We start from the raw sequence: 26,515 nt of genomic DNA, 5'->3' as shown, positions 1-26,515 counted from the left end.
TATTGCACTAACAAATCTGCATACTGCGTTTGTTGATGCTATTGTCAGTTTTTGACTAAAATCATAAAAACCTAAAAAAAGGTATAAAAACAGACAATTTTGTCAAAAAATCATAGTTTTAAAAACTCATAACTAAGCCAAAATATTATTAATTTTAATTCGGAAAGCTGTTCTATGCTGATTTTTAATAGATTAACAAATCTGCATACTCAGTTTTCAAATTCAAAAAATTCAATTTGTTGTCAAATTTTGACAATTTTAATGATGTAACCCCTTATAAAATTTTCAATTTTCGGAGAAATTGTAAAAATTTATTTTTCGACCGGACATGGCTAGAACGACTGGGCTGTTGATGCTGATCAAGAATATATATGGTTTATAGGGTCGGAAATGACTCCTTCATTACGTTTCAAGCTTCTGACTTCAATAATATTCTTCAAAAAGGTATAAATACAGACCATTTTTGTGAAAAATCAAAGTTTTTCGGACATCATAATTAAGCCGAAATTGCATTAATTTCACTTCGGGAAGCTTTTCTGTGCTAGTTTTTATTGCACTAACAAATCTGCATACTGCGTTTGTTGATGCTATTGTCAGTCTTTGACTAAAATCATAAAAACCTGAAAAAAGGTATAAAAACAGAATATTTTGTCCAAAAATCATAGTTTTAAAAACTCATAACTAAGCCAAAATATTATTAATTTTAATTCGGAAAGCTGTTCTATGCTGATTTTTAATAGATTAACAAATCTGCATACTCAGTTTTCAAATTCAAAAAATTCAATTTGTTGTCAAATTTTGACAATTTTAATGATGTAACCCCTTATAAAATTTTCAATTTTCGGAGAAATTGTAAAAATTTATTTTTCGACCGGACATGGCTAGAACGACTGGGCTGTTGATGCTGAACAAGAATATATATGGTTTATAGGGTCGGAAATGACTCCTTCATTACGTTTCAAGCTTCTGACTTCAATAATATTCTTCAAAAAGGTATAAAAACAGACCATTTTTGTGAAAATTCAAAGTTTTTCGGACATCATAATTAAGCCGAAATTGCATTAATTTCAATTCGGGAAGCTTTTCTGTGCTAGTTTTTATTGCACTAACAAATCAGCATACTGCGTTTGTTGATGCTATTGTCAGTTTTTGACTAAAATCATAAAAACCTGAAAAAGGTATAAAAACAGACAATTTTGTCAAAAAATCATAGTTTTAAAAACTCATAACTAAGCCAAAATATTATTAATTTTAATTCGGAAAGCTGTTCTATGCTGATTTTTAATAGATTAACAAATCTGCATACTCAGTTTTCAAATTCAAAAAATTCAATTTGTTGTCAAATTTTGACAATTTTAATGATGTAACCCCTTATAAAATTTTCAATTTTCGGAGAAATTGTAAAAATTTATTTTTCGACCGGACATGGCTAGAACGACTGGGCTGTTGATGCTGATCAAGAATATACATAGTTTATAGGGTCGGAAATGACTCCTTCATTACGTTTCAAGCTTCTGACTTAAATAATATTCTTCAAAAAGGTATAAAAACAGACCATTTTTGTGAAAAATAAAAGTTTTTCGGACATCATAATTAAGCCGAAATTGCATTAATTTCAATTCGGGAAGCTTTTCTGTGCTAGTTTTTATTGCACTAACAAATCTGCATACTGCGTTTGTTGATGCTATTGTCAGTCTTTGACTAAAATCATAAAAACCTGAAAAAAGGTATAAAAACAGACAATTTTGTCAAAAAATCATAGTTTTAAAAACTCATAACTAAGCCAAAATATTATTAATTTTAATTCGGAAAGCTGTTCTATGCTGATTTTTAATAGATTAACAAATCTGCATACTCAGTTTTCAAATTCAAAAAATTCAATTTGTTGTCAAATTTTGACAATTTTAATGATGTAACCCCTTATAAAATTTTCAATTTTCGGAGAAATTGTAAAAATTTATTTTTCGACCGGACATGGCTAGAACGACTGGGCTGTTGAGGCTGATCAAGAATATATATGGTTTATAGGGTCGGAAATGACTCCTTCATTACGTTTCAAGCTTCTGACTTCAATAATATTCTTCAAAAAGGTATAAAAACAGACCATTTTTGTGAAAAATCAAAGTTTTTCGGACATCATAATTAAGCCGAAATTGCATTAATTTCAATTCGGAAAGCTTTTCTGTGCTAGTTTTTATTGCACTAACAAATCTGCATACTGCGTTTGTTGATGCTATTGTCAGTTTTTGACTAAAATCATAAAAACCTAAAAAAAGGTATAAAAACAGACAATTTTGTCAAAAAATCATAGTTTTAAAAACTCATAACTAAGCCAAAATATTATTAATTTTAATTCGGAAAGCTGTTCTATGCTGATTTTTAATAGATTAACAAATCTGCATACTCAGTTTTCAAATTCAAAAAATTCAATTTGTTGTCAAATTTTGACAATTTTAATGATGTAACCCCTTATAAAATTTTCAATTTTCGGAGAAATTGTAAAAATTTATTTTTCGACCGGACATGGCTAGAACGACTGGGCTGTTGATGCTGATCAAGAATATATATGGTTTATAGGGTCGGAAATGACTCCTTTATTACGTTTCAAGCTTCTGACTTCAATAATATTCTTCAAAAAGGTATAAATACAGACCATTTTTGTGAAAAATCAAAGTTTTTCGGACATCATAATTAAGCCGAAATTGCATTAATTTCACTTCGGGAAGCTTTTCTGTGCTAGTTTTTATTGCACTAACAAATCTGCATACTGCGTTTGTTGATGCTATTGTCAGTCTTTGACTAAAATCATAAAAACCTGAAAAAAGGTATAAAAACAGAATATTTTGTCCAAAAATCATAGTTTTAAAAACTCATAACTAAGCCAAAATATTATTAATTTTAATTCGGAAAGCTGTTCTATGCTGATTTTTAATAGATTAACAAATCTGCATACTCAGTTTTCAAATTCAAAAAATTCAATTTGTTGTCAAATTTTGACAATTTTAATGATGTAACCCCTTATAAAATTTTCAATTTTCGGAGAAATTGTAAAAATTTATTTTTCGACCGGACATGGCTAGAACGACTGGGCTGTTGATGCTGAACAAGAATATATATGGTTTATAGGGTCGGAAATGACTCCTTCATTACGTTTCAAGCTTCTGACTTCAATAATATTCTTCAAAAAGGTATAAAAACAGACCATTTTTGTGAAAATTCAAAGTTTTTCGGACATCATAATTAAGCCGAAATTGCATTAATTTCAATTCGGGAAGCTTTTCTGTGCTAGTTTTTATTGCACTAACAAATCAGCATACTGCGTTTGTTGATGCTATTGTCAGTTTTTGACTAAAATCATAAAAACCTGAAAAAAGGTATCAAAACAGACAATTTTGTCAAAAAATCATAGTTTTAAAAACTCATAACTAAGCCAAAATATTATTAATTTTAATTCGGAAAGCTGTTCTATGCTGATTTTTAATAGATTAACAAATCTGCATACTCAGTTTTCAAATTCAAAAAATTCAATTTGTTGTAAAATTTTGACAATTTTAATGATGTAACCCCTTATAAAATTTTCAATTTTCGGAGAAATTGTAAAAATTTATTTTTCGACCGGACATGGCTAGAACGACTGGGCTGTTGATGCTGATCAAAAATATATATGGTTTATAGGGTTCGAAATGACTCCTTCATTACGTTTCAAGCTTCTGACTTAAATAATATTCTTCAAAAAGGTATAAAAACAGACCATTTTTGTGAAAAATCAAAGTTTTTCGGACATCATAATTAAGCCGAAATTGCATTAATTTCAATTCGGGAAGCTTTTCTGTGCTAGTTTTTATTGCACTAACAAATCTGCATACTGCGTTTGTTGATGCTATTGTCAGTCTTTGACTTAAATCATAAAAACCTGAAAAAAGGTATAAAAACAGACAATTTTGTCAAAAAATCATAGTTTTAAAAACTCATAACTAAGCCAAAATATTATTAATTTTAATTCGGAAAGCTGTTCTATGCTGATTTTTAATAGATTAACAAATCTGCATACTCAGTTTTCAAATTCAAAAAATTCAATTTGTTGTCAAATTTTGACAATTTTAATGATGTAACCCCTTATAAAATTTTCAATTTTCGGAGAAATTGTAAAAATTTATTTTTCGACCGGACATGGCTAGAACGACTGGGCTGTTGATGCTGAACAAGAATATATATGGTTTATAGGGTCGGAAATGACTCCTTCATTACGTTTCAAGCTTCTGACTTCAATAATATTCTTCAAAAAGGTATAAAAACAGACCATTTTTGTGAAAAATAAAAGTTTTTCGGACATCATAATTAAGCCGAAATTGCATTAATTTCAATTCGGGAAGCTTTTCTGTGCTAGTTTTTATTGCACTAACAAATCAGCATACTGCGTTTGTTGATGCTATTGTCAGTTTTTGACTAAAATCATAAAAACCTGAAAAAAGGTATCAAAACAGACAATTTTGTCAAAAAATCATAGTTTTAAAAACTCATAACTAAGCCAAAATATTATTAATTTTAATTCGGAAAGCTGTTCTATGCTGATTTTTAATAGATTAACAAATCTGCATACTCAGTTTTCAAATTCAAAAAATTCAATTTGTTGTCAAATTTTGACAATTTTAATGATGTAACCCCTTATAAAATTTTCAATTTTCGGAGAAATTGTAAAAATTTATTTTTCGACCGGACATGGCTAGAACGACTGGGCTGTTGATGCTGAACAAGAATATATATGGTTTATAGGGTCGGAAATGACTCCTTCATTACGTTTCAAGCTTCTGACTTCAATAATATTCTTCAAAAAGGTATAAAAACAGACCATTTTTGTGAAAAATAAAAGTTTTTCGGACATCTTAATTAAGCCGAAATTGCATTAATTTCAATTCGGGAAGCTTTTCTGTGCTAGTTTTTATTGCACTAACAAATCAGCATACTGCGTTTGTTGATGCTATTGTCAGTTTTTGACTAAAATCATAAAAACCTGAAAAAAGGTATCAAAACAGACAATTTTGTCAAAAAATCATAGTTTTAAAAACTCATAACTAAGCCAAAATATTATTAATTTTAATTCGGAAAGCTGTTCTATGCTGATTTTTAATAGATTAACAAATCTGCATACTCAGTTTTCAAATTCAAAAAATTCAATTTGTTGTCAAATTTTGACAATTTTAATGATGTAACCCCTTATAAAATTTTCAATTTTCGGAGAAATTGTAAAAATTTATTTTTCGACCGGACATGGCTAGAACGACTGGGCTGTTGATGCTGAACAAGAATATATATGGTTTATAGGGTCGGAAATGACTCCTTCATTACGTTTCAAGCTTCTGACTTCAATAATATTCTTCAAAAAGGTATAAAAACAGACCATTTTTGTGAAAAATAAAAGTTTTTCGGACATCATAATTAAGCCGAAATTGCATTAATTTCAATTCGGGAAGCTTTTCTGTGCTAGTTTTTATTGCACTAACAAATCAGCATACTGCGTTTGTTGATGCTATTGTCAGTTTTTGACTAAAATCATAAAAACCTGAAAAAAGGTATCAAAACAGACAATTTTGTCAAAAAATCATAGTTTTAAAAACTCATAACTAAGCCAAAATATTATTAATTTTAATTCGGAAAGCTGTTCTATGCTGATTTTTAATAGATTAACAAATCTGCATACTCAGTTTTCAAATTCAAAAAATTCAATTTGTTGTCAAATTTTGACAATTTTAATGATGTAATGATGAGAAATTGTAAAAATTTATTTTTCGACCGGACATGGCTAGAACGACTGGGCTGTTGATGCTGATCAAAAATATATATGGTTTATAGGGTTCGAAATGACTCCTTCATTACGTTTCAAGCTTCTGACTTAAATAATATTCTTCAAAAAGGTATAAAAACAGATCATTTTTGTGAAAATTCAAAGTTTTTCGGACATCATAATTAAGCCGAAATTGCATTAATTTCAATTCGGGAAGCTTTTCTGTGCTAGTTTTTATTGCACTAACAAATCTGCATACTGCGTTTGTTGATGCTATTGTCTGTCTTTGACTAAAATCATAAAAACCTGAAAAAAGGTATAAAAACAGAATATTTTGTCCAAAAATCATAGTTTTAAAAACTCATAACTAAGCCAAAATATTATTAATTTTAATTCGGAAAGCTGTTCTATGCTGATTTTTAATAGATTAACAAATCTGCATACTCAGTTTTCAAATTCAAAAAATTCAATTTGTTGTCAAATTTTGACAATTTTAATGATGTAACCCCTTATAAAATTTTCAATTTTCGGAGAAATTGTAAAAATTTATTTTTCGACCGGACATGGCTAGAACGACTGGGCTGTTGATGCTGATCAAGAATATATATGGTTTATAGGGTCGGAAATGACTCCTTCATTACGTTTCAAGCTTCTGACTTCAATAATATTCTTCAAAAAGGTATAAAAACAGAACATTTTTGTGAAAAATCAAAGTTTTTCGGACATCATAATTAAGCCGAAATTGCATTAATTTCACTTCGGGAAGCTTTTCTGTGCTAGTTTTTATTGCACTAACAAATCTGCATACTGCGTTTGTTGATGCTATTGTCAGTCTTTGACTAAAATCATAAAAACCTGAAAAAAGGTATAAAAACAGAATATTTTGTCCAAAAATCATAGTTTTAAAAACTCATAACTAAGCCAAAATATTATTAATTTTAATTCGGAAAGCTGTTCTATGCTGATTTTTAATAGATTAACAAATCTGCATACTCAGTTTTCAAATTCAAAAATTTCAATTTGTTGTCAAATTTTGACAATTTTAATGATGTAACCCCTTATAAAATTTTCAATTTTCGGAGAAATTGTAAAAATTTATTTTTCGACCGGACATGGCTAGAACGACTGGGCTGTTGATGCTGAACAAGAATATATATGGTTTATAGGGTTCGAAATGACTCCTTCATATCTTAATTCCTAAATAAATACAAGAAATAGTGAGGGAGAACTCTCTCTTAAAATCACTTATGTACTTATTTTTTGTAAGAGATCGTATTTTATGTGTGATTAGTTTAAAGTATTAAATAACGAGTTATTTCTTTCTAGCAATAAGCAATATCCACTGTAAATTACTGTGATTATGATATAATTGCCTTGAAAGTAAGGTAGTAAAGTTCCAGGTACCGATTTCACCATTTATTTTGACTCATGGGAATTGTTGTGCAAAAAAGTACATACAGAAATACCACCCAGTCACACCCACCCATTGCCATCATGGCTTGATACCTTGAGAGAAGGTCGGTAAATATAGCAAAAAGCACTGCCCTACTTTGATGTACAATCGTGACTCAGAGCAGATGGAAGAATATTAATATGGATATGGCTTTCAATTAGAGCTATTATCTGTCAACAAAAAAGTCGAAGAACGTGCCGGAATTCACGTTCATTTTCGTTTCTTGGATCAAACTAATGAATGAAAGGAAGTTGCTTGTGGCGTAATAATAATTTAACAAAGAAACATTTTAAATATAATTAACCATTAAAGAAAAGGTAACTTTCGAAATAAGAATTTATGGCTTCCTTGCCTTTAATTTTTAAATTTCATCTGCTTACACTCATAATTTTTAATCATTGTTAAGAGAAAATAGTATATTATTTAGCCTACTCTTTGCTTCTGTATATTATGTGGAAACTTGTAAACTCGTTCACTATTATTTTGAGCAGTAATGCCATTAAGTCAAAGCTTGTCCCTGTCCGTTTCCGTGTCACTTCCTTGAGGGAGCTACATCGAAGCTTGCCTCAACTGTTGAATTCAATAACGACACCTGATCCAGATCCCAGTTGGGCAAACAAGGGCATTAGGAAGTGGAACTCCCTGAGAGGCGGCAGGTAGGAGGTACCTGGCGGCAGGCGGCAGAGCAGCGAATCGTGGCGAAACTTTGGCCGGGAGAAGGGCAAAACTTATTTGCTTCGAAATTACGTGTCGCCAAAGTTGGCCGAGGCGACATTATACAATTTATATGCACGTATTGCGCTCTATCCAAGATGAAATGTCGAGGCTGCGGCTGAAGCCCTGCCTGAACCTCCTGGCTGCTCATCAACATCATCAACGAGAATGTAATTACATTTTCCCGATTCATGACAGTTTTGCATAACCAAGCGCCCCGCTTTCTGCCCCCCTGCCTCCTGTCTGGGATATTGCGTTCATTAATGAGGCAGGCGCGAGAGTGGCAGCCACAAAAGCCGATCCAAGCCAGGGATACGGGGTTCAGGGATCTGGACGTGGCTATCTCCAGGCCAAGCTGAAATCATCAAGGAAACTCTATTTAAAATCTATTTAAAAATCAGCGCTTTCTCCTCATCATCATAAAGGATAGCCATGACATGAAAAGGAGGCGCCAAGTTCATTAGATACTCAAATGTATGTATATGGGGACTTTAATTCTGTGAAATGTTAAGTATTTTACAATGCCACACCCACAAGAAATAAAGTACATTCACAAAAAGATAATAATAAAAACGTAAGGTGATAAGAAGTCCATCGCCCCGAGCATATCAAGTTTGTCTAGTATACAAAATAAAACGTCTGTTGATATTTGCTCACGGCCTTCTTGAATAGCCGCTGATTACAGCATAATATTATATGTTTATATCTAATTAATTTAAATATTTTAAAAATATTTTTTTTAGCACTAAAACATAAGCTTGCACTCATATTAAAAACGGCACAAAAGATCCCCATAAATGAAGATATCATAACTACCCCTACTTGAACTTGAACTTGAACTTCAGGTGCCTGATATGAATGTTATTTCATACATGAAGTAATTTCTGTAATTTCAAAAGACTATGGTTTTCATTGGTTTTATGAATAGCTTTAATTTTTATGAATTTTTTAACGATTTCTTAAGCAACCTCACTGCTACTCCCAAGGCCTATTCCAAATATTTACGCTGTTTTATCATTGTCAATGATTGGCGTCACATTAGCTCTCTTTTAAATAGCTTCGAGCCCAAATTGCCGGCACGTCATGCCCGGAGATTAGTCAGCCTTTGTCGGTTTGTCGGAACCCCACAATTGCAACTGTTCACCGAGTTCCCTCCAGTTGGCTTGGCAGAAAATCAACTGATAAGGAAATCTGGGCAGGTCTCATAAAAGCCGTTGCTGAGCCCCAGACGACTTCAGTTTCCACCGACAAGTGCCAGTGCCAACCCACATTTTTTAATTTAAATAAACTATTTTAAGAAGCAATTAACGATAAAATTAAGTGAATTCCAACCAAGTGTGAAACAGTAAATAAGAATAATGAGTGTTCAACAAGTAAGGATAACGAGGAAATCCGTAAAATGTTTACAAGTTATTTTTAAAAATTGTGTTCTTAAATTTAATATTATTCATTTTCTAAAAATGTTTAAAAATTCTTTATAAAATATGTGATAAAAGGAAAAAAAAATAATTCAATGAAGACATTGAGCATAAACGCTATAAATAAATCCATTGTATTTTGTTCTGAACTAAATAAATAGTGCAACAAAAGAATGTTTCATTATCAGAAACTTTCCCTAAACCATTGGTCTCAAAAATAATTTCTATATTCTCATTTTAATCTCCAGTTCGAGCGTGAAGTTCTTGATACCCACAATAAATATCGGGCAATGCATGGGGCCCAGCCTTTAAAACTTAGTCCCAAACTGAATCAATTGGCCACTGAATGGGCCAAGGTAAGCGGATCAACTATAATCCTACGTAATAAAAATAAAATAAAATAAAAAAAAAATAAATAAATAAAATAAATAACTCACAATCCCAATTGTTCAGTATTTGTTGGCCAGAAATTGCATGCAGCATCGTCAAAATAGCGGATATGGCGAGAATATTTACATGGCCTCCGGGGGAAATCTGGGAGGAGCAGATGCAGTTCGATCCTGGTACGAAGAAGTCTCTAAATATCAATGGCACTCTCCCTCGTTCCAATGCAACACAGGACACTTCACTCAGGTGGTGTGGAAGTCCTCCACCGAACTGGGAGTCGGCTTTGCTAAACGGTAAGTTATCCTGGAATCATGAAGATAAATTAGAAATTAATATAAAAGTTTTATTTTTAGGGGTAATACCATATTTGTGGTGTGTAACTATAATCCGCCTGGCAACTATAACAACATGTTCCGAGAAAATGTAGCCCCGAGGAGTCGTTAAATAATAGTCCTACCTAAAACATAAGATATCATTCCAAAGAGAAAATACCAAGACAATACCAAAATAAGAATTTATTCCTGCAAACATTCCTTATTAAGAAACCGTATCGACCTGAAGCCAAAGAATTAAGAGTGCATTTAAAAGCAAAATATATATTAACTATATTATGGATAAACAATAAAAAATATATAGAACGTCAATGATCTGAAACAGATTTGAAGCTACACTTAATTGTACATTTTTTACAATTTGAAAATAATCATTGAAGCTTTTTAAATATATGAATTTTTAAAAAATATCTTCATAAACATTAAATACAAATTGAATTTGTAGCATCTTTAAAATCTCGGATAGATCTTATAAAAGAAATATATCGAATGTATTAACTAATCCATGTCAAAAAATAATCATAAACATTTTAAGAACCATTAAATTGGTTGTTTTCAAACTTGTAGAAATTTAATAAATAAATACGAAAAATACTATACACTTTATTTAAGATCAATTAGTGTGCGGTTGAGTTGTAACAAACAAATACACGTGAAGTACAATCTTGAATAGATTTCCCACCCTCTAATCCTGAAAGAGGCTATTTCATTTAATTACTCCTCGATGGTGCATAGTGTGGGTCGTGGGCGAGATCCTGTGATTCCTGCGACACTGCCGCTTGAGTATCCTTTTGTGGGTATCTTGTGATTGCCAACACCATCGCAGCTATCAGGAGAATGGGCATAGGAACTAGAAGGATTCGAGGCTGCGGATGCTAGGCCCTTTGGCTTATTCCGATGCCTCGGCTGCTGGCGATGGACATAAATGCCGCTCCGACGGAGCTTGCGATACAGCGAGATATACTTCCCTGCCGTCGTTGTCCTGGGAACGATGCGCTGTTCACAGAAAGTGGTCTTGCTCCTGGCTGCCTCACTCAGTGGGGCATGGCCCAGGGCCTGCAGGAAGGCCAGGACGAATGCATAGCAGTTGTGGGTCTCCTCCGTGTAACTGGCAATGGACCACCGTGCAGACTGGGCACAAATCTATCAATGCAAAAGGGAACGAAAGCTTTGGGATTTGCATATTAACAGCAGGGTGACGCAACCAGGAATATATTAAATTATTTCATTTACTAGATTATTTTTAGCATAAGTTAAATTTGTTGTATTTTATGTTACAAACATATTGAAATTTTAATAAAAATAACCTATTAAAGCAGAACGAATCACCCCTTTTTTGTTATACACTTTGGCATTAGGGACTCACCTGCTGCAGCACCTCGTCCCAGAAGTCATGCCATGGCTCTGGTACATCCCCCACCAGCAGGGATTGCCGCCACTCCCGAGGATTATCATCCCGACGATGCCGCCGCAGACCAATGCGATCGAACTCCACGATGTCGCCGCCGGATGTGGTCACTGCGATATGCAAATCGGTGGCGTTGCTGTAATCGCTGCGGAAACACCACGCATCAAAAATATATATATTCCTGCCATGAAAGATATTTCCAGCAAAAACCCCTTTCTATATGTACAAAAAAAAAACAGCAATTTTGGTGGGAATTCGTACAAAATTTGCTTTGGTCTAGCCATCAGAGATTGGTCGGGATTCTGGTTCTCGAATAAATCGAGTGAAGCCGCTTGGAATAGTCGGCTTCAATTGCTTGATTTCAATAGCAGGTAGGGAAAATCCATGGTCTATGAAACTTGAATTTTAAATAGTATGGAAGATACAAGAAGAAGAAGTACGAGTTCACTTTTTACTATTTTGAGCTTTGTTAAAATCGATTTAATACTTTAAAAATCTTCAGAATTTTATATAGAAATATAGTATTAAGAATATCTGCTAATTTATTCTATCTAAATTACAAAGGTATGTACAATTTAAATAAGACCCCTCTGATAAGTAAAATTTAATTTAATTTCTGTTTAGTCAACCAAACAAAAAGGCTGTCCAAAATTCTAGGCTCACTTTCGAAAATCCTTGAAAACTTTATGGTACAAAACTCTCTGCAGATTTGTTTGAAACATTGTCCGAAACTAATAAAAGCATTTGTTTGATTTGTTCATGGATTTGAATGTCAGCAGCTGCTGTGAATATACGAATATCCTGGCATATCCTGGCCGTTGGCCATTGTGGCTGATCCTGTTCGGGGTTACTCACTTGAGAAAATCGCCGGTGGAGGGACGCAGGACAATGGCGCACGGATGCTGTGTGGCCCGCACAAAGGGATATGGCAGACGGAAGGGCAGGAGCAGGAGGCGTGGCTTCTGCCCGCTCCTGTCTAGTTCCGCCTTTGTATCCGCACTCGCATTCGCATCCGCATCCGCCTCGACGTCCACATCCGCGTCCAGTGGCGCATTGCAATGGGGACAAGTGTGCGGCAAAGTGAAGCAGAAAACTTTTACGTTGCAGTGATGAAAACAGAGAATGCCCGGATCCGAGGTAATTGTGGTTGTACTTGTCGTTGCCAACATGGCTCCGTGTGGTTGCCTATACAGAGAAAAATTACCATATATTTAAAGCCATTTAAGGTGTCAATTAGGTTGTTAATATTGTATAAAGAAGATTCTTCAAATAGTATTTAATTTTAACAAGAAAGGAAGCTAACTTCGGCACGCCGAAGTTTATATACCCTTGCAGATAGAACTTCTATGAATAGAAATCTATACAATATAAATTATATATATTTGTAATAAAAAACAACGAAGTAATACCTGCTTTCATTTCATTCACCTATATATATTATATTTGCAGTTTTACATTCACAGATTTGCATTTTTCCTCTACATCAAACGATCGCTTGTATGGCACCAATATGATATAGTCGTCCGATTTTCATGAAATTTGATACAAATTTAAAGACTAATATATAATAACTATACCTCAAATTTTATGAAAATCAGTTGAAAACTGAAAAAGTTATAAATTTAATTGTATTAATTTCTCGATCGTTCCTATGGGAGCTATATGATATAGTAGTCCGATTTTTATAAAATTTTAAGCAAAATTGTAGAGTATAGTAAGATGGCTATATCTCAAATTTGATCCAATTCTAATGAAAACTGAAAAAGTTAAAATTTTTTTTGTAAAAATTTTCCGATCATTCCTATGGCAGCTATATGATATAGTCGTCCGATCCGGCCCGTTCCGACATATATACGAGTGAGAGTATATAGAAGGCTAACTACAAAGTTTCATTCAGATAGCTTTAAAACTGAGAGACTAGTTTGCGTAGAAACGGACAGACGGAGAGACGGACAGACGGACATGGCTAGATCGACTCGGCTGTTGATCCTGATGAAGAATATATATACTTTATATAGTCGGAGGTGCCTCCTTCACTGCGTTGCAAACTTCTGACTGAAATTATAATACCCTGCAAGGGTATAAAAATGTATGCTTATCGTTTACATTAAGTTTTGCTAAAAATTTTGTGTCATTGTAAAATCATATTCAGATTTTTCTGTATTTAAATAACTTTTCAGGGTGTTTGTAAATTCAGTCAGAAGTCTAAAACTCAGTGAAGGAATCATTTCTGAACCTATATTCTTGATCAGGATCAAGCTGAATCGATCTAGACATGTCCCACAGAAAAATAAATTTTTAAATGATGGATTTCACATTAAAACCCATGATCCTGCACACTTAGCCCTCGCAATATTAACTTCCTTTCTTGTTAATTAATTTTTTAATTTAAAAAGTATTAAAAGGATGCATTAAAAGGAATAAAAACAACGTTAAACTACTGAAACTTACCTTATGTACTGCCAAAAATATATGTATTTTTTCCTGTGCAATGTTTCGAAACTCCCTGGATCCTGTTTCCTAGATCCTGACTCCTGGTCTCACACTTTTCCTGCCTCCCTTGTCCCTCTCCTTGGGTTTGTCCGTTCCTGGCGCCCGTATTATAATTGATACACTTTGTCTATTGTGCCACTCGCCTCATCGCCATCCTATCTACATCGTCCTGCGTCCTGCGTCGTCCTGTCCCTGCGGTTTTTGGCCAGGCCTGAAACGAAACGAGACGTAACGAAAAATTCTTGTAAATAAGCCAGAAACCAGACGAAGTTGCGACCCAAAGCGGTTTGCCCGGCACATTCCATTTCTGCGGTCAAAGAGAGAATTAGGAGCGGGTATTAGAGGAGTCAGAGGAGTTGGTATGAAGCTAGTACAAAAACTGGTCATCCCTATGCGGCATTTGTCATCATTATTAGCCTGCGTCTCTGTTAAAGGGTATATAAAAGGTTTCTGGTGTTGCAGACTTAAGTGAGGGACAAATGGCCAAGGAAAGTAATAAGTCGGAAGCATAATATTTAGATTTAAAAATTACTTGCATTACTTACATTTTTACAATTTCTCCGAAAATTGAAAATTTTATAAGGGGTTCCATCATTAATATTGTCAAAAATTTGACAACAAATTGAATTTTTTGAATTTAAAAACTGAGTATGCAGATTTGTTAATCTATTAAAAATCAGCATAGAACAGCTTTCCGAATTAAAATTAATAATATTTTGGCTTAGTTATGAGTTCTTAAAACTATGATTTTTGGACAAAACGTCTGTTTTTATACATTTTTTCAGGTTTTTATGATTTTAGTCAAAAACTGACAATAGCATCCTCAAACGCAGTATGCAGATTTGTAAGTGCAATAAAACTTGCACAGAAATATATTAAATATAATATAAATAAATATATAATTTAAGTCAGAAGCTTAAAACGTAATGAAGGAGTCATTTCCGACACTATAAACCATATATATTCTTGATCAGCATCAACAGCCCAGTCGTTCGAGCCATGTCCCATAGAAAAATAAATTTTTGAAATTTTTGAACAAATCAAAATCAAAAATTTGGCAAAAAATTGAATTTCTTAAATTTAAAAACGCAGTATGCAAAGATGTTAGCCGTATATATATATAGTTGAGTTTTTTAAGAATATAAATAATAATAATGCAAGCCTTTCATTTCAAAACCAAGAAAATCAATTTAAACTTAATTGAACTTCCATTATTCTTTCCAAATAACTTGTACACTGTACAGGCAAAGTTGGCGTGTTCCCTAAAATTAGTCCCCTTCAAGCCAATTAAGGCAATGACGTTGAAAACGTCTACCAACCCTTCGCAACTGGCCCTAAAGAAATCTGTTTTAACAAAAAATGAAAACCCCACAATTGCCGCACCCTCAGACAAGTTAGCCTCTTCAATCAATTAAAATCGTAGAAAAGCGCCGTGGAAAAGCCACCCCCGCTAGCCAGTCACATGTTGGCCAGCGAAGAAAGCCGGCTGCCAGCCAAAAAGCGGGCCAACTCACAAAAACGTAAACAAACCGGCAAAATGGAAAAGTCACCACCGGCATAAGGAAAATGAGGAAAACTCACCAAAAAACCATCAGACAAATTGCCCAAAGCACCTAAGAGAGGGAAAGCGAGAGAGAGAGTGCTGCAAAGAGAGCCAGGGAAATTCTGAACACCGTAGGTGGAAAATGCATTATTCACGAATGCGGAATTTCCCCGACTCGTCGGGAACTCGGCTTTCACAATGGGGGACGATGGCTCAAAGGAAGCTCGAGGCGAACCAGTTGACGGCGAGCCGTGCGAGCAGACGGTCGTGTTTCAGTCGCAGTTCCTCGAGGCAATTGTCCCGAGGCCCCATCGCATCGAGCCCCATAGTAAACCATCATCATCATTAGTGCAACGATATAAAGTGTTTGAAAATAATACAGGAGAAAAAAAAACGTATAAAAACAGTGCAAGTACGAAGAAAAACGTGGCATTATCCTGACAAACCAAAGCCAGAGAAAACCCTAAACCCAAACTTAAAACAAAGAAATAAAAAATAGACACTAACGAACGGTCGCCAAGTGAAGTTGTTTACAACTTGCGGTCAGGACTTTTTCGGATTTTCAGGGGTTTTTTGTGTTAGTTTGTGTGGTTTTCCGCCCTCGCCCCCCAAAAAGTCCTGTGTGTGTTTGTGTTGTGCTGCTGCAAAGTGGAAGACGCCATGGCAACACATTGCTAATCGATGACGTGACCAACAAAAAAAAACAACAAAAGCATACAAAAGCAAAACCACAAAATACAAAATACAATACAAAAAAAAAAGGAGCGAAAACAGGACACCCCTCTTCACACTTGGGATAACACAAGGATAATGACCATAAACTGATTTGGTATGTGGCCATCAACATTTTGACAGCAACGAACCCTAAGAAAAAAAAATGGTGCCTTAAATTTCGGTCAAACTGATAAAACCATAAATGTATTTTTCTGATTTGATAGCCAGAAGGGTAAAATCATTTAAGCTTCTTAAATGTTCTGGCAAAACCTCTCTTTATATTTTGCCGCATTTCAAGATCGACAGAGATATGTATGTATATGGCAGGCGATGGGAAAAAGTTGACATTCCGCAAACAAGACTGGAGAGCAACTTTAGGCTATTCAGGAATTGCCAAAGGATATAAATTATTTCAACTTTTCTGCTACTCGTCTGCCACTCACTAGCTCTTAACCCAATTAGTGGGCGTGGCTCTTGTGCGAAATTAAAATGTTTACTTGGCCAACTTACAAAAAACAAAAAAAAAATACAAAATTAAGGCAAACTATCCTTGCAACTTTCTCTGACAGATTAAGTGGATAATTTTCTGAAATGGGTCGCAAAGGGTTAAATATAATGGGATATATAATATTCTGGACAAAAACTTAATTTAAATTTAAACAAGGGTACTGTTTTTTACTTATTATAGATAGTTTTATAATAAAAGTTTTTGCTTTAGCTTTGAGGATCTTAAATCCTTTTTAAGAGAAAAGAAAAACACTTTGAGAAGGAACTTTTTAGCAGCCTTCAAGTTAGTAGTTTGCACAATTATTTCTTATTCAAAAGATTGCATTATATATTTAACTTTGTAAAAATAAAGCTATTCAAATAGTAATTAATTTCACTAAAATAAATACATTATTGTAAATAATGCAAGTATACGCTGTGTAAATGAAAAATAAAGGCAAACAAGGTATTTTTCGTAAAAGTTTAAAATATGAAAAGAGCCAAATAAATAACCAAATGTAAACATAAATTACCAAACTAAATAGTTCCAGTTTTGTGTAAAGCTCTGCCTTAATATTGTTCCAAAAGAAAGCGTGGAAAACAAGCAGGGTAACAAATGCAATAAAGGATGTGACAACAGGCCTTCGGAGACACGAAAAGAAAGTAACCAGTTGTAGAGGGAAGATAACAGCAACAATTTGGGACAAATCCAAATAAACTTTATCTTCATGTTGTTTGCCAACTTGAATTAAACACGCCCCCAACACACATGGAAAAAAATACTGAGCGAAAATCTCAAAGAGTTGCCAGAAATTAAATTACAACTTGCATCCTCTTCCGGACTTCTTTCTTTTCATTTCCTTTTTTTTTATTTTTGGCCACTCACTTGGCCAGGACCTTCAAAAGGAATTGTTTGGCCAAGGCAAACACAGAAAAGGCAGCAACAAGAAAGTACGACAAAAAATGTCTGAAATCAAGTTAAGTTTACGAATTTTTAGTGCACTCTCAAAAGCAGAAAGAACATAAAAATAAAAATAAAGAATGAGGCATTTACAGGGCATACAACAGTTTAAAAATGCAGAAGCTGAAGAAAAAAATATTTAATATAAACTTTATTTACGCAGAGCAGACGCGAAAATAGTGGACATAAATCATAATATATTTTCACAGAGCGAATTCAAAATACCCTGGCGTTAATAAAAATTTAGTTTTAATGTAAATATAGTGACTCAGAATATTCAAAAGAATAATAAGTATATATTATAGTTACGATTTGATAAATATTTCAAGAAGTTCTTGAGCTATAACTGATTACTTTTGTAAATCAAAAGACGTACCAATTAATTCCCTGATTTTCTTAATTTTTCTTGTATTTAAGTTACACTTTTTTTGCATATCCTTTCCAACTCAATTACTTTTCAAACCTCTCCCCTTGCAAGGACATCCAACAGACAAGTGAATAATTAAGAGTGAGAAGGACCAGAGCTGCCAGTAAGTAAATTTAACGGCAACGACTGACAAAAAATTGCTCAAAATTTTATTGTCCTACGCTTTCCCCTTTTTTCTGAAGCTCGACGTCCTTATTTTTATGCTTTCTTTTGTTTGGAGTTTTTTTGTTTTTGTATTTTTTTGGTCCGCAGCTGGTGACGCAGGATATAAATTACAGTGGGAACAATAAGAGCAACAACAGCAGACGCTACAACAAGTGTTTGGTGAATTAATAACAAAACGGTGACAATAACGACAAAGTTGAGAATCCAGAAGGGCCGCAGCCCCAAATGAAATAAGCCGAGTTGACAACTTTGAAAGCGGCTTCCAGTGGGCCTGAAAAGAGGAACTCAAAATTCCCTGCAATGCGTGAATTAATTCAGCAGACACGAGACTCTCTCACACACACGCGATGCGATGTGAGTTTTTGGGCCAAAAGTTCAGGTGCGTGCTGGAAAAATCGCAGAGGAATGGGGTCCAAAAGAAAAGTTTACTTCTTTTACGCAGCAAACTAATTACGACGCTTTGGAAAATACTGCATAAATAAATACATTTTAAGGAATTGAAACAATGGTTTCGGTTCTCTTTCTATATTTGTATATCCTTAACAAAGATGTTGTGCATTAACCAATCTTTATAAGAGGTGAGATCTTAACAAAGAAGTGAGATCTTAAGATCATAAAACTATGTCCTTGCAAAAAGTAGATTATTTTTCACCTTAAATAATTGAACGATCATAGTGAGTTCTTTAGCCAATTTTCATATCTTGAAATAGGTTTTTCTGAAAAGAAAAACAGTCCCCCTTTTGTAGCGCCTCTGGCCAAAGGTGTGCCACACTTGTGCCTCATGCTGCTGTAGCCTCACCTCACCTCCAAGTTCCGTTCTCCGATTTTCCCCTTCCATTTTCATCTACCTTGGAGCATTTTCCTGCTTCTTCAGCCCCTTGGCAGCTTCATAAAGCCAAGTGTTTGCGCTTTGAAGTTTCCGTTTCCGCAGTTAACAACGAATTGTTGTTGTGGCTGCTTGTTTTTGTTGTCACTTGTTGTTATTGTTGATGTTGTTGTTGTTTCTATTGCGGCACAACATAAAACATACTTATACAGAAGTTGGTGGCACATCCGAAAAACACCAGGAGGACATACACATTAAAAGACACTGCTGAGAATCTATGGTAGTTAGGAAAAACTTTGGATGTATTTTGAATATCTTGAAAAAATAAGTTAAAAAAATGTTTATTAAATTGTTTCTAATATTTATACCATTGCAAGGTAATATAATTTCAGTCAGAAGCTTACAATTCAATAAAGGAAGCATTACCGACCCTATAAACCATATATATTCTTGATCAGCATCAACAGCCCAGTCGTTCTAGCCATGTCCGGTCGAAAAATAATTTTTTTAAATTTGTTTCTAAAATTGAAAATTTTATAAGGAGTTATGAGGGGTCATTAAAATTGTCAAAATCTGACAACAAATTGAATTTTTTGAATATGAAAACTGAGTATGCAGAGTTGTTAACCCTTTAAAAATTATCACAGAAAAGCTTGCTGAATTTAAATTAATGCATTTTTGGCTTAGTTATAATATATGAAACACTTGGTTTTATCCTTTAAATTAGCGTATAAAAGTATGGATTAAAGAATAGTTCTTTTATTAGACATAAACCCAAAGATCAGTTGAGTAGAACTCATTTTCCAGTGTAGCAAAAGAATGCCAATGCTGAGCACTTGTCGTATCTTCCTTCGGCTGCATTGTTGTTCACCTTTCGGCTTCGCATCTGTGCCTTGGAATCACGCAAAATGTAAATTACAAATTTATTCTCGTTTTCGCCTTACCCCGACAGCATCTAATTAAGTTTGGGAATTGTTTGCTCGGTGAAGAGAAGCCAAGTGTTTGGGTAACTTTAGAGTAAATATTTAGTTGGTTTTCAACGGGGGCGAAACTCAAAGAGTTGGAATCATATATATTTTTTAAGGAAAGGCCATCATTTAATCATAATTATTTCAACTGTTAATTGAAAGTTTGCAGGACTGTGACTTCCGACATTATCAAATTAATTGAGGCAAATTAATCGCAGAAAATCTACTTGAACTTCAATCCTGCGTGAAAGCCTTTTATTTACACTTTTGTATTGTAAATATTTGTACACGTTGTGGTCATAAATAACGACAGATTCATGGAATTTTATTACGCACATTTTATGCGCAGAAAACCGAAATAACAAATGCCAGGAGAAGTGTGTATAAAAATGTGAGCAGCCGCGAAGAGGATTTTGCCAGAGTTGAAGGAAACTCGATACTGGGGAAAGCAGTGAAAGCGAGGTGGCAGAAGGCAAACACTTTCACTTTGTGCCCATTTAAGGTCGTGTGTGGTACGTGCAATAAATAAGCGACTTATTTATGCCCCTCACACAGACACAGACAGCACCAATAACAAAGTATTTGGGTTAGTAATGCCATTTACGAGGCAAAACAAACATAAAGCAAAAATGTAAAAAAGCTCTGTTTACGTTTATGTTCATGCCGGTAAATCCGTCTTCAATGTAAGCTCTCCTAAATCTTAAACAAAGCAAAAAAAAAGAACAAATATAAATATATATGTATGTATAATAATAACAGGAGAGGAAAACCCAGAGAACGTTCGTCTATTTAACTAACTGTGCATAATTCATAATTTAATTAAGAACTCGGCGAAATGAAAAAAGTTACACGAGGGACATTGACGCGAGACCGCCCATTCCCTTCCATTTTAAACGTCCTCATTTAAACACTGAAAACAAAATGAATCCTTTATTAAAGTAATTTGAAATAATAGAACTTCATTTTGAATTTCTTTCCTCTTTTTTTGAAGTTTAGTTTAGCCTGTAAGAATTTTCCGCTGACAAATAACACAAATAATAAGAATATAATGATATTATTATTATTTGATGAGTTTAATAGTAGCTAAACTTATATATTTTATTTTATTTTATAATCGAAGCACCAACTACTTGTAGTTGAATAATTTTATAGAAAATTACGAAAGGTTTCATTTAGTTTCACTTACATTTTTATTCCATCTTCAAAGAATCCAAATAAAATTTAACATTTAATAATTAGGAAGGTATTAAGGTATCCCTTTAATCAATCCAACAATTAGAAATAGTTGAATCTAGTTTTGTAATATTAAAACCTGAACATTTTTCTAATTTCACCTAAACATTTTTAGTTCAGTGCATCCGGATCTCAGTCTCCATTTTCCATTTTCTCGTCTCGTGCAATTGTGTGTGCCAGTCGATGGCTGAGAAGCCCTGCCACAGCTGCTGGCGATGGTTAACGCTTTTAAGTGCGGCCAAAAGCTAGGGTGTGTGTGTGTCTCTGTCTGTGTGTGTATAGGTGGCTCGTCATCTTGGCCATTTGGCGGCGGTGGAAATGCTGCAAATGGCCAACAGCCAACGTTGGTTAGGGCCATAAGTCAAGGAAATCTGCTCACCAAATGACAAGATTTCCGTGGCTGAGGGAATGCATAAACAAAGCTCTACCCGAGATTATGTTCCAAGAGGTGTGAGCAGGTTGGCTAAGCCAGAAGATGCATTTTGTACAATGAGATGGCTAAAAACTAGAGTCAGGGGAAATCAAGAAATGTTCTTGGGAACTAAAGAGTCTTTACAAAAACTTTTAAATGAATTTAATAACGTATATTTTTAATAAAGATGTTTTAAAGGTGGATTACTTTACAAGTATAAAGTATGTCCTTTGCAAATACAATTATATTTGGCTGAATTTTTATATAAATTGCAAATTTAAGGTAACATTTTCTGCATATACACTATTTAATTTGTATTTAATATTGTCGAAATATTTAAATATGCCATAAATATTTTATTTGGACCAGTTAAATTGCCACAAATATCCACCGCAGAATCTGCAATTGATTAATGTGCAATTCAGTGGCGCACCAAAGTATGCAACGAAATCAAAGCAAAGAGCAGATGCAGCCACAGAAGGGAAATCGGGAAAAGTTCAGCGACAAACCACAAACGATTGTCCAGAGCATTGTTCGATTTTTCACCACCCTCTCCCCTTCCCTGGCACCCTGTTTTCCGACTCCCTTTTGACCAACTCCCGCTGCCAACTTGTCACGGCAGCCCCTAACAAGCCGCACAAAAGACGTCGTCTCCCTGCGACTTGGTCAGCTCTTCATTTGGTCAACTGCTGACAGCGAACCACCACCACCACCAGCAACAACAACAACAACAACAACAACAGCATCAGCAGCAACGTCAACCACCAACAACATCAACACAGTTTGGTGGTTTTCCCGACCGTCCCCTCGCATTTCCCAACCATTTCTCCCCCTTTGTTCGCCTCCCCATCCATGGTTAATTAACTTGCCTTCGCATCGCGAAAAATTCCTTTGAAAGGGTTCCGTTTTCCTGCTTCCCCCTCTGTTGCAGCAAAGTTAAACGCTTTGACTTGACGATGGGAGAAAAAAAATAAAGAAAGGATTTTACATCTACTAATTTAATTGCTGCGACGTGATATTGAAGGAGAAAAAGGCATTTGAGGAATCTGAGCGACACTGTATCGATTAAAAGTCAAAGGAAACTTGAAAGTAATTAAACACTGATCGTCTAGAAAAAAGTTTTATTTTAGTTACCTTTTAAAAGAGTTATTAAGTTAATGTAATGTTTCTGACATAAACTAAAATACTGTACTTCACTTTATCATCATTTAAATGAAAGCAAATAGTAAACAAGGTAACCTGGACATCAATCAGCTGAATTAACTTAAAAAATAAAATATTACCTTCAGTATATCAAATAATGTAGATTATGTATATTCAATTTAATTTTCTATCTAAAACTCCCAAGTTTTCTACGACTAAAACATGTTTAAATTGCATTCCTTGCATAAATCATATAATTCATCCTTCCTTGGTATATAGACATAGAGCTTAATTTGCATTTTGTCTTTAAGTTTACCAGAATAAACTAATTCCCAACGCCAGCACGAAATTGCTGTTGTCTAGATGAGCGAGCTGCATTTAAATTAACTTAATTTTCTGCTCATTTGCAAATGCAAACATTCTTCGTCTTTCCGCTACACACGCGTGCAATTACAGTCGCCCACATAAATATACGTAGCTCAGGCATTTACTTAAGTTGCACAATTTTAATTACAATTTCTGGTAAACAACATAAACAACAACAAGTCCCAGATAAAGTAGGCAGCAAAGCACGGCCAACAACGAGGCATCACGCCCACTAAAAAGATGGGAGTGTTAAAAAATAAAAAAAGAAAACGTAAAAACAGATACAAAAACACGAGAGCCAAGTGCAATAATAAACACAACGACGACAATCAGGGGTAGCAGAAAATGCGGGAGGCGGCTTTTCAGGGTAAGAAAAAGGGAAAATTCACACTGCGGAAGCGAAAAATTTTCATTTAAAGTGATAAAAACTTTTATTACCACTACGAAAAATGTGGAGAATGTTTTTGGCCGCCTGGCAGTATGCAACATTTTTACGTAGCCAAGTCCTGCAGCTCACGCATACACGCTCAAATATTTACACTGCAAAGAATTACTAATTAAACCTTTAGGAAATGTTTCTACAAACTTTGTAGTTTTAATTCTGGGTTGCTAAATTAAAAACTAGAACTTGTGAAGTATTTCCGGGACAGATATTGAAGTTTTAATTTATTTAACCATTTTAAATATTAGTAAATTCCAATAAAAATATAGTTTTCCAGTGTATAGTTATGGAGAAGTATAAGAACCAGAAAAAGAGGAGCCATCGGAGTTATCTCCGCCCACAATTTGGCTTGGTTTCCAGCCACTTGTATAATCGATGTATCCATGCCGATGCCTTTCTGCCTACTACTATTACGCCCTCCAGCTCACGCCCCTTTCTCCTACTTTTCCCCCACAGCAGGTCCTTCCTTCTTCCTTCCGAGAAATCCCCCTTCACACCCGAATGCCCTGCTCCTTTGTGTTGTTTATGTTACATTTGTGTGTTGCCTGCTTTTATTGCATTTGCGGCGTGATTTTCTGTTGCGGTGCGAGTGGGCGAAAATGGGTGAGCTTCTGGCTAAAAGAGAGGGGTCGGCATGTGCAAGGAGTTTTCCTCAAAGTGGAGCACTTTTCCCCCCAGAAAGGCATAACGAAAGTAGTGCAGGGGGATTAGGCAAAAAGAAGAGCAACAACACACATTTTAGGCTTATGAGCATTGCCAGAGCATATTTCATGCTCATATTGATTTTTGATAACAAACCAAAAGCCAAACACGAAATGGAAAATGAAAGAGGAAAAAGTAAGCCGGAAAAATGCGACAATTCCCCGATGAAAGTGCCATTTCCTCAAAGCAATTGATAAGTTTATTTGCCATTGAGTGTGGCCTAAGAATTTTATTTCAGAAACTTGAATATTAAAGTTCAATTTAAATACTGGGATTAAGTGAAATGAATCTATTCATATTAAAATGAAGTGGTTGAAAATCAAACTAAGCTATAAATTTAATTACTTTCTTGGGAGTTTGATAACACATTTAATTTTAAATAAAATATTTGTATGCTTGACTAAGTTTTAAAAGAAATTTTATTGCTAGAGGTTTATTATACATTGAGAAAATTAATCTAACCAAGAAATGTGGTTACCAATTCCTCGAGTTTTCCTAACTTAATCGCATAATTAATGGCTTAAAGCTTAGGACTTAGACCATTAAGCCAAACCAAATTGTCAGACAAAGCCAGCAAGTGGTCGAATCTACATCAATCAATTACCGATTTACATTCAATTTTCATATATTGATGACCAAATTAAACAAAGCAAAAGAAAATCAGAACACACACGACAAGTCTTTTGCAATATATATAAAATTGCAAGAATAATACTATTAAATAAATCTGCAGTCAGTACAGATGGCTTTAATAAATATTTCCTATTTTTGTATCTTCCTGCAAAATGTGTTTACACAGACCCAAAAGAGAAGCAGAAGGTCAGGCACAATGGTAAACCCGAAGAAAATCAACGACAATTTTCGAAACATTTTTAAAAGACATTTAGAAAACAAAGAGGCAAAAACTACCAGAGCGGATGGGAGCCAAACAATGTTAATGCTAGGTCAGCAGAAATCGGGGGCTAAGAAAGAAAAGCCGGGGAAGAGAGTTCCAAAGTCAAAGACGGCGAACACATGGCGTATGCGCAATCTTCTTGTATCGTCCTGAATGTGTGTGTATTTGTGTGAGTACGACTTCTTTGTGTGAGTGAGCGCGTGCTGACACTTAATCTTCCAGCTGACGCAGATGCAGCCCAGGATATGGCAGTCATATATCTGGGCGGCTCTCTCAACTTCCTAGGCAACGGATGTCGCATGTTATCCTCCATCCTTTCTGCTCACAAGGAAGCAAACAAAAAAAAAAAAAAGAAGGCAGTGTCACGGAGCAAAAGATATCAGTACAAACCTAATGCACTAGCCATGGATGGGGTTTTCCCTTCTAGGCCAAAAGGAACTGAATGCAAAATGGGTGAATTCAATTGGAAGTTCAAGCAAAGCAAGGACTTACCTATTGTAAGGAAATAAATTCAAACAAACTATATGCAATAAAAGAAATCCCCCGAGTTCAGAAGATGAAATTAATCTAAAGGAATTTAATAGCTTCAATTTTTTTATTATTTTAATTGTTTTATAGTTATTTAGATTGCTAGAAATATTTCAAATATATACTTGTTTTTGTTAGTTACCCAATTTCAACCCCCATTGAACCCACACTGCGTATGAGTTATGAAAATCATTTTCGAACATCATCGGCAGCAACTGTGATAGAGAAATGCTCACGAATACTTCAAAGTCAGAAATTGATTTAAGTCAATTAATTATAACGACCCGTAACAACAAATAACAAGAACCCAACACGAGGCCACGCCCTCTAACCAACAAGCCAGGCAATCCCGCCCCTCCTTTTAACTCATCCTTTTTGAGCCATAACCTCAGAGGACCACGTCACGTTGGTGCACAGCAAGAAATTGTTGGTAAAATATAAAATAAATATATATTATATAATATATATATATATATATATATATATATATATAAAATATAAACATAAAATATATAATCAATATTATAAATATGTAAAAAGAAATAATAGAAATATAGGAAAATTCATTCAGAAAATGTAGCATTTAATTCTCTATGGCAAGTGTCTCATGGCTCTCCAATTATGCGATTACCTATGCAAATATTTACAACAATGCAATACTTGATCAAAATATAATATTTAAATTTACATATCAGCATATTTTTTCTCTCTCTGTGG

The 26,515-nt window shown here is 34.4% G+C and overlaps 3 protein-coding genes across 3 annotated transcripts in view; 2 read left to right on the top strand and 1 right to left on the bottom strand.

Annotated features, from left to right (window-relative positions):
* The first annotated feature begins 9,185 nt into the window (after nucleotides 1–9,185).
* Nucleotides 9,186–10,683, top strand: LOC110187333 (Golgi-associated plant pathogenesis-related protein 1). The gene is made up of 4 exons (XM_020956720.2): nucleotides 9,186–9,322; nucleotides 9,616–9,723; nucleotides 9,821–10,047; nucleotides 10,108–10,683. Exons 1-4 carry the CDS (start codon nucleotides 9,308–9,310, stop codon nucleotides 10,196–10,198), a joined length of 441 nt encoding a protein of 146 aa, XP_020812379.1. The 5' UTR covers nucleotides 9,186–9,307; the 3' UTR covers nucleotides 10,199–10,683.
* LOC110187332 (MKRN2 opposite strand protein) overlaps nucleotides 10,670–26,515 on the bottom strand; it is a 29,283-nt gene continuing 13,437 nt past the window's right edge. The window contains exons 2-5 of the mRNA XM_020956719.2: nucleotides 13,946–14,198; nucleotides 12,350–12,679; nucleotides 11,453–11,639; nucleotides 10,670–11,229 (exon numbers count right to left, since the gene is read on the bottom strand). Coding sequence (XP_020812378.2) covers nucleotides 10,801–11,229; nucleotides 11,453–11,639; nucleotides 12,350–12,663 — 930 coding nt within the window. The 5' untranslated portion in view covers nucleotides 12,664–12,679; nucleotides 13,946–14,198 and the 3' untranslated portion in view covers nucleotides 10,670–10,800. The remainder of the gene's footprint in view (nucleotides 11,230–11,452; nucleotides 11,640–12,349; nucleotides 12,680–13,945; nucleotides 14,199–26,515) is intronic.
* Nucleotides 16,199–26,515, top strand: part of eys (eyes shut) — a 57,700-nt gene continuing 47,383 nt past the window's right edge. Inside the window, exon 1 of the mRNA XM_020956718.2 lies at nucleotides 16,199–16,359. The gene's annotated coding sequence lies outside the window, so the exon portion shown is untranslated. The remainder of the gene's footprint in view (nucleotides 16,360–26,515) is intronic.

The sequence above is a fragment of the Drosophila serrata genome, unplaced genomic scaffold, assembly GCF_035046125.1.
Source record: "Drosophila serrata isolate PLE 108 unplaced genomic scaffold, ASM3504612v1 contig_249, whole genome shotgun sequence".
In the NCBI taxonomy this organism is placed as follows: domain Eukaryota; kingdom Metazoa; phylum Arthropoda; class Insecta; order Diptera; family Drosophilidae; genus Drosophila; species Drosophila serrata.
This window is presented reverse-complemented; position numbering and strand designations above follow the sequence as displayed.

Bases quoted from the DNA above. Each gene is read 5' to 3' on its own strand.
- LOC110187333 (XM_020956720.2), top strand. The intron at 9,724-9,820 runs GTAAGCGGATCA...CCAATTGTTCAG, and splicing joins TGGCCACTGAATGGGCCAAG to TATTTGTTGGCCAGAAATTG. The intron at 10,048-10,107 runs GTAAGTTATCCT...TTTTATTTTTAG, and splicing joins GGAGTCGGCTTTGCTAAACG to GGGTAATACCATATTTGTGG.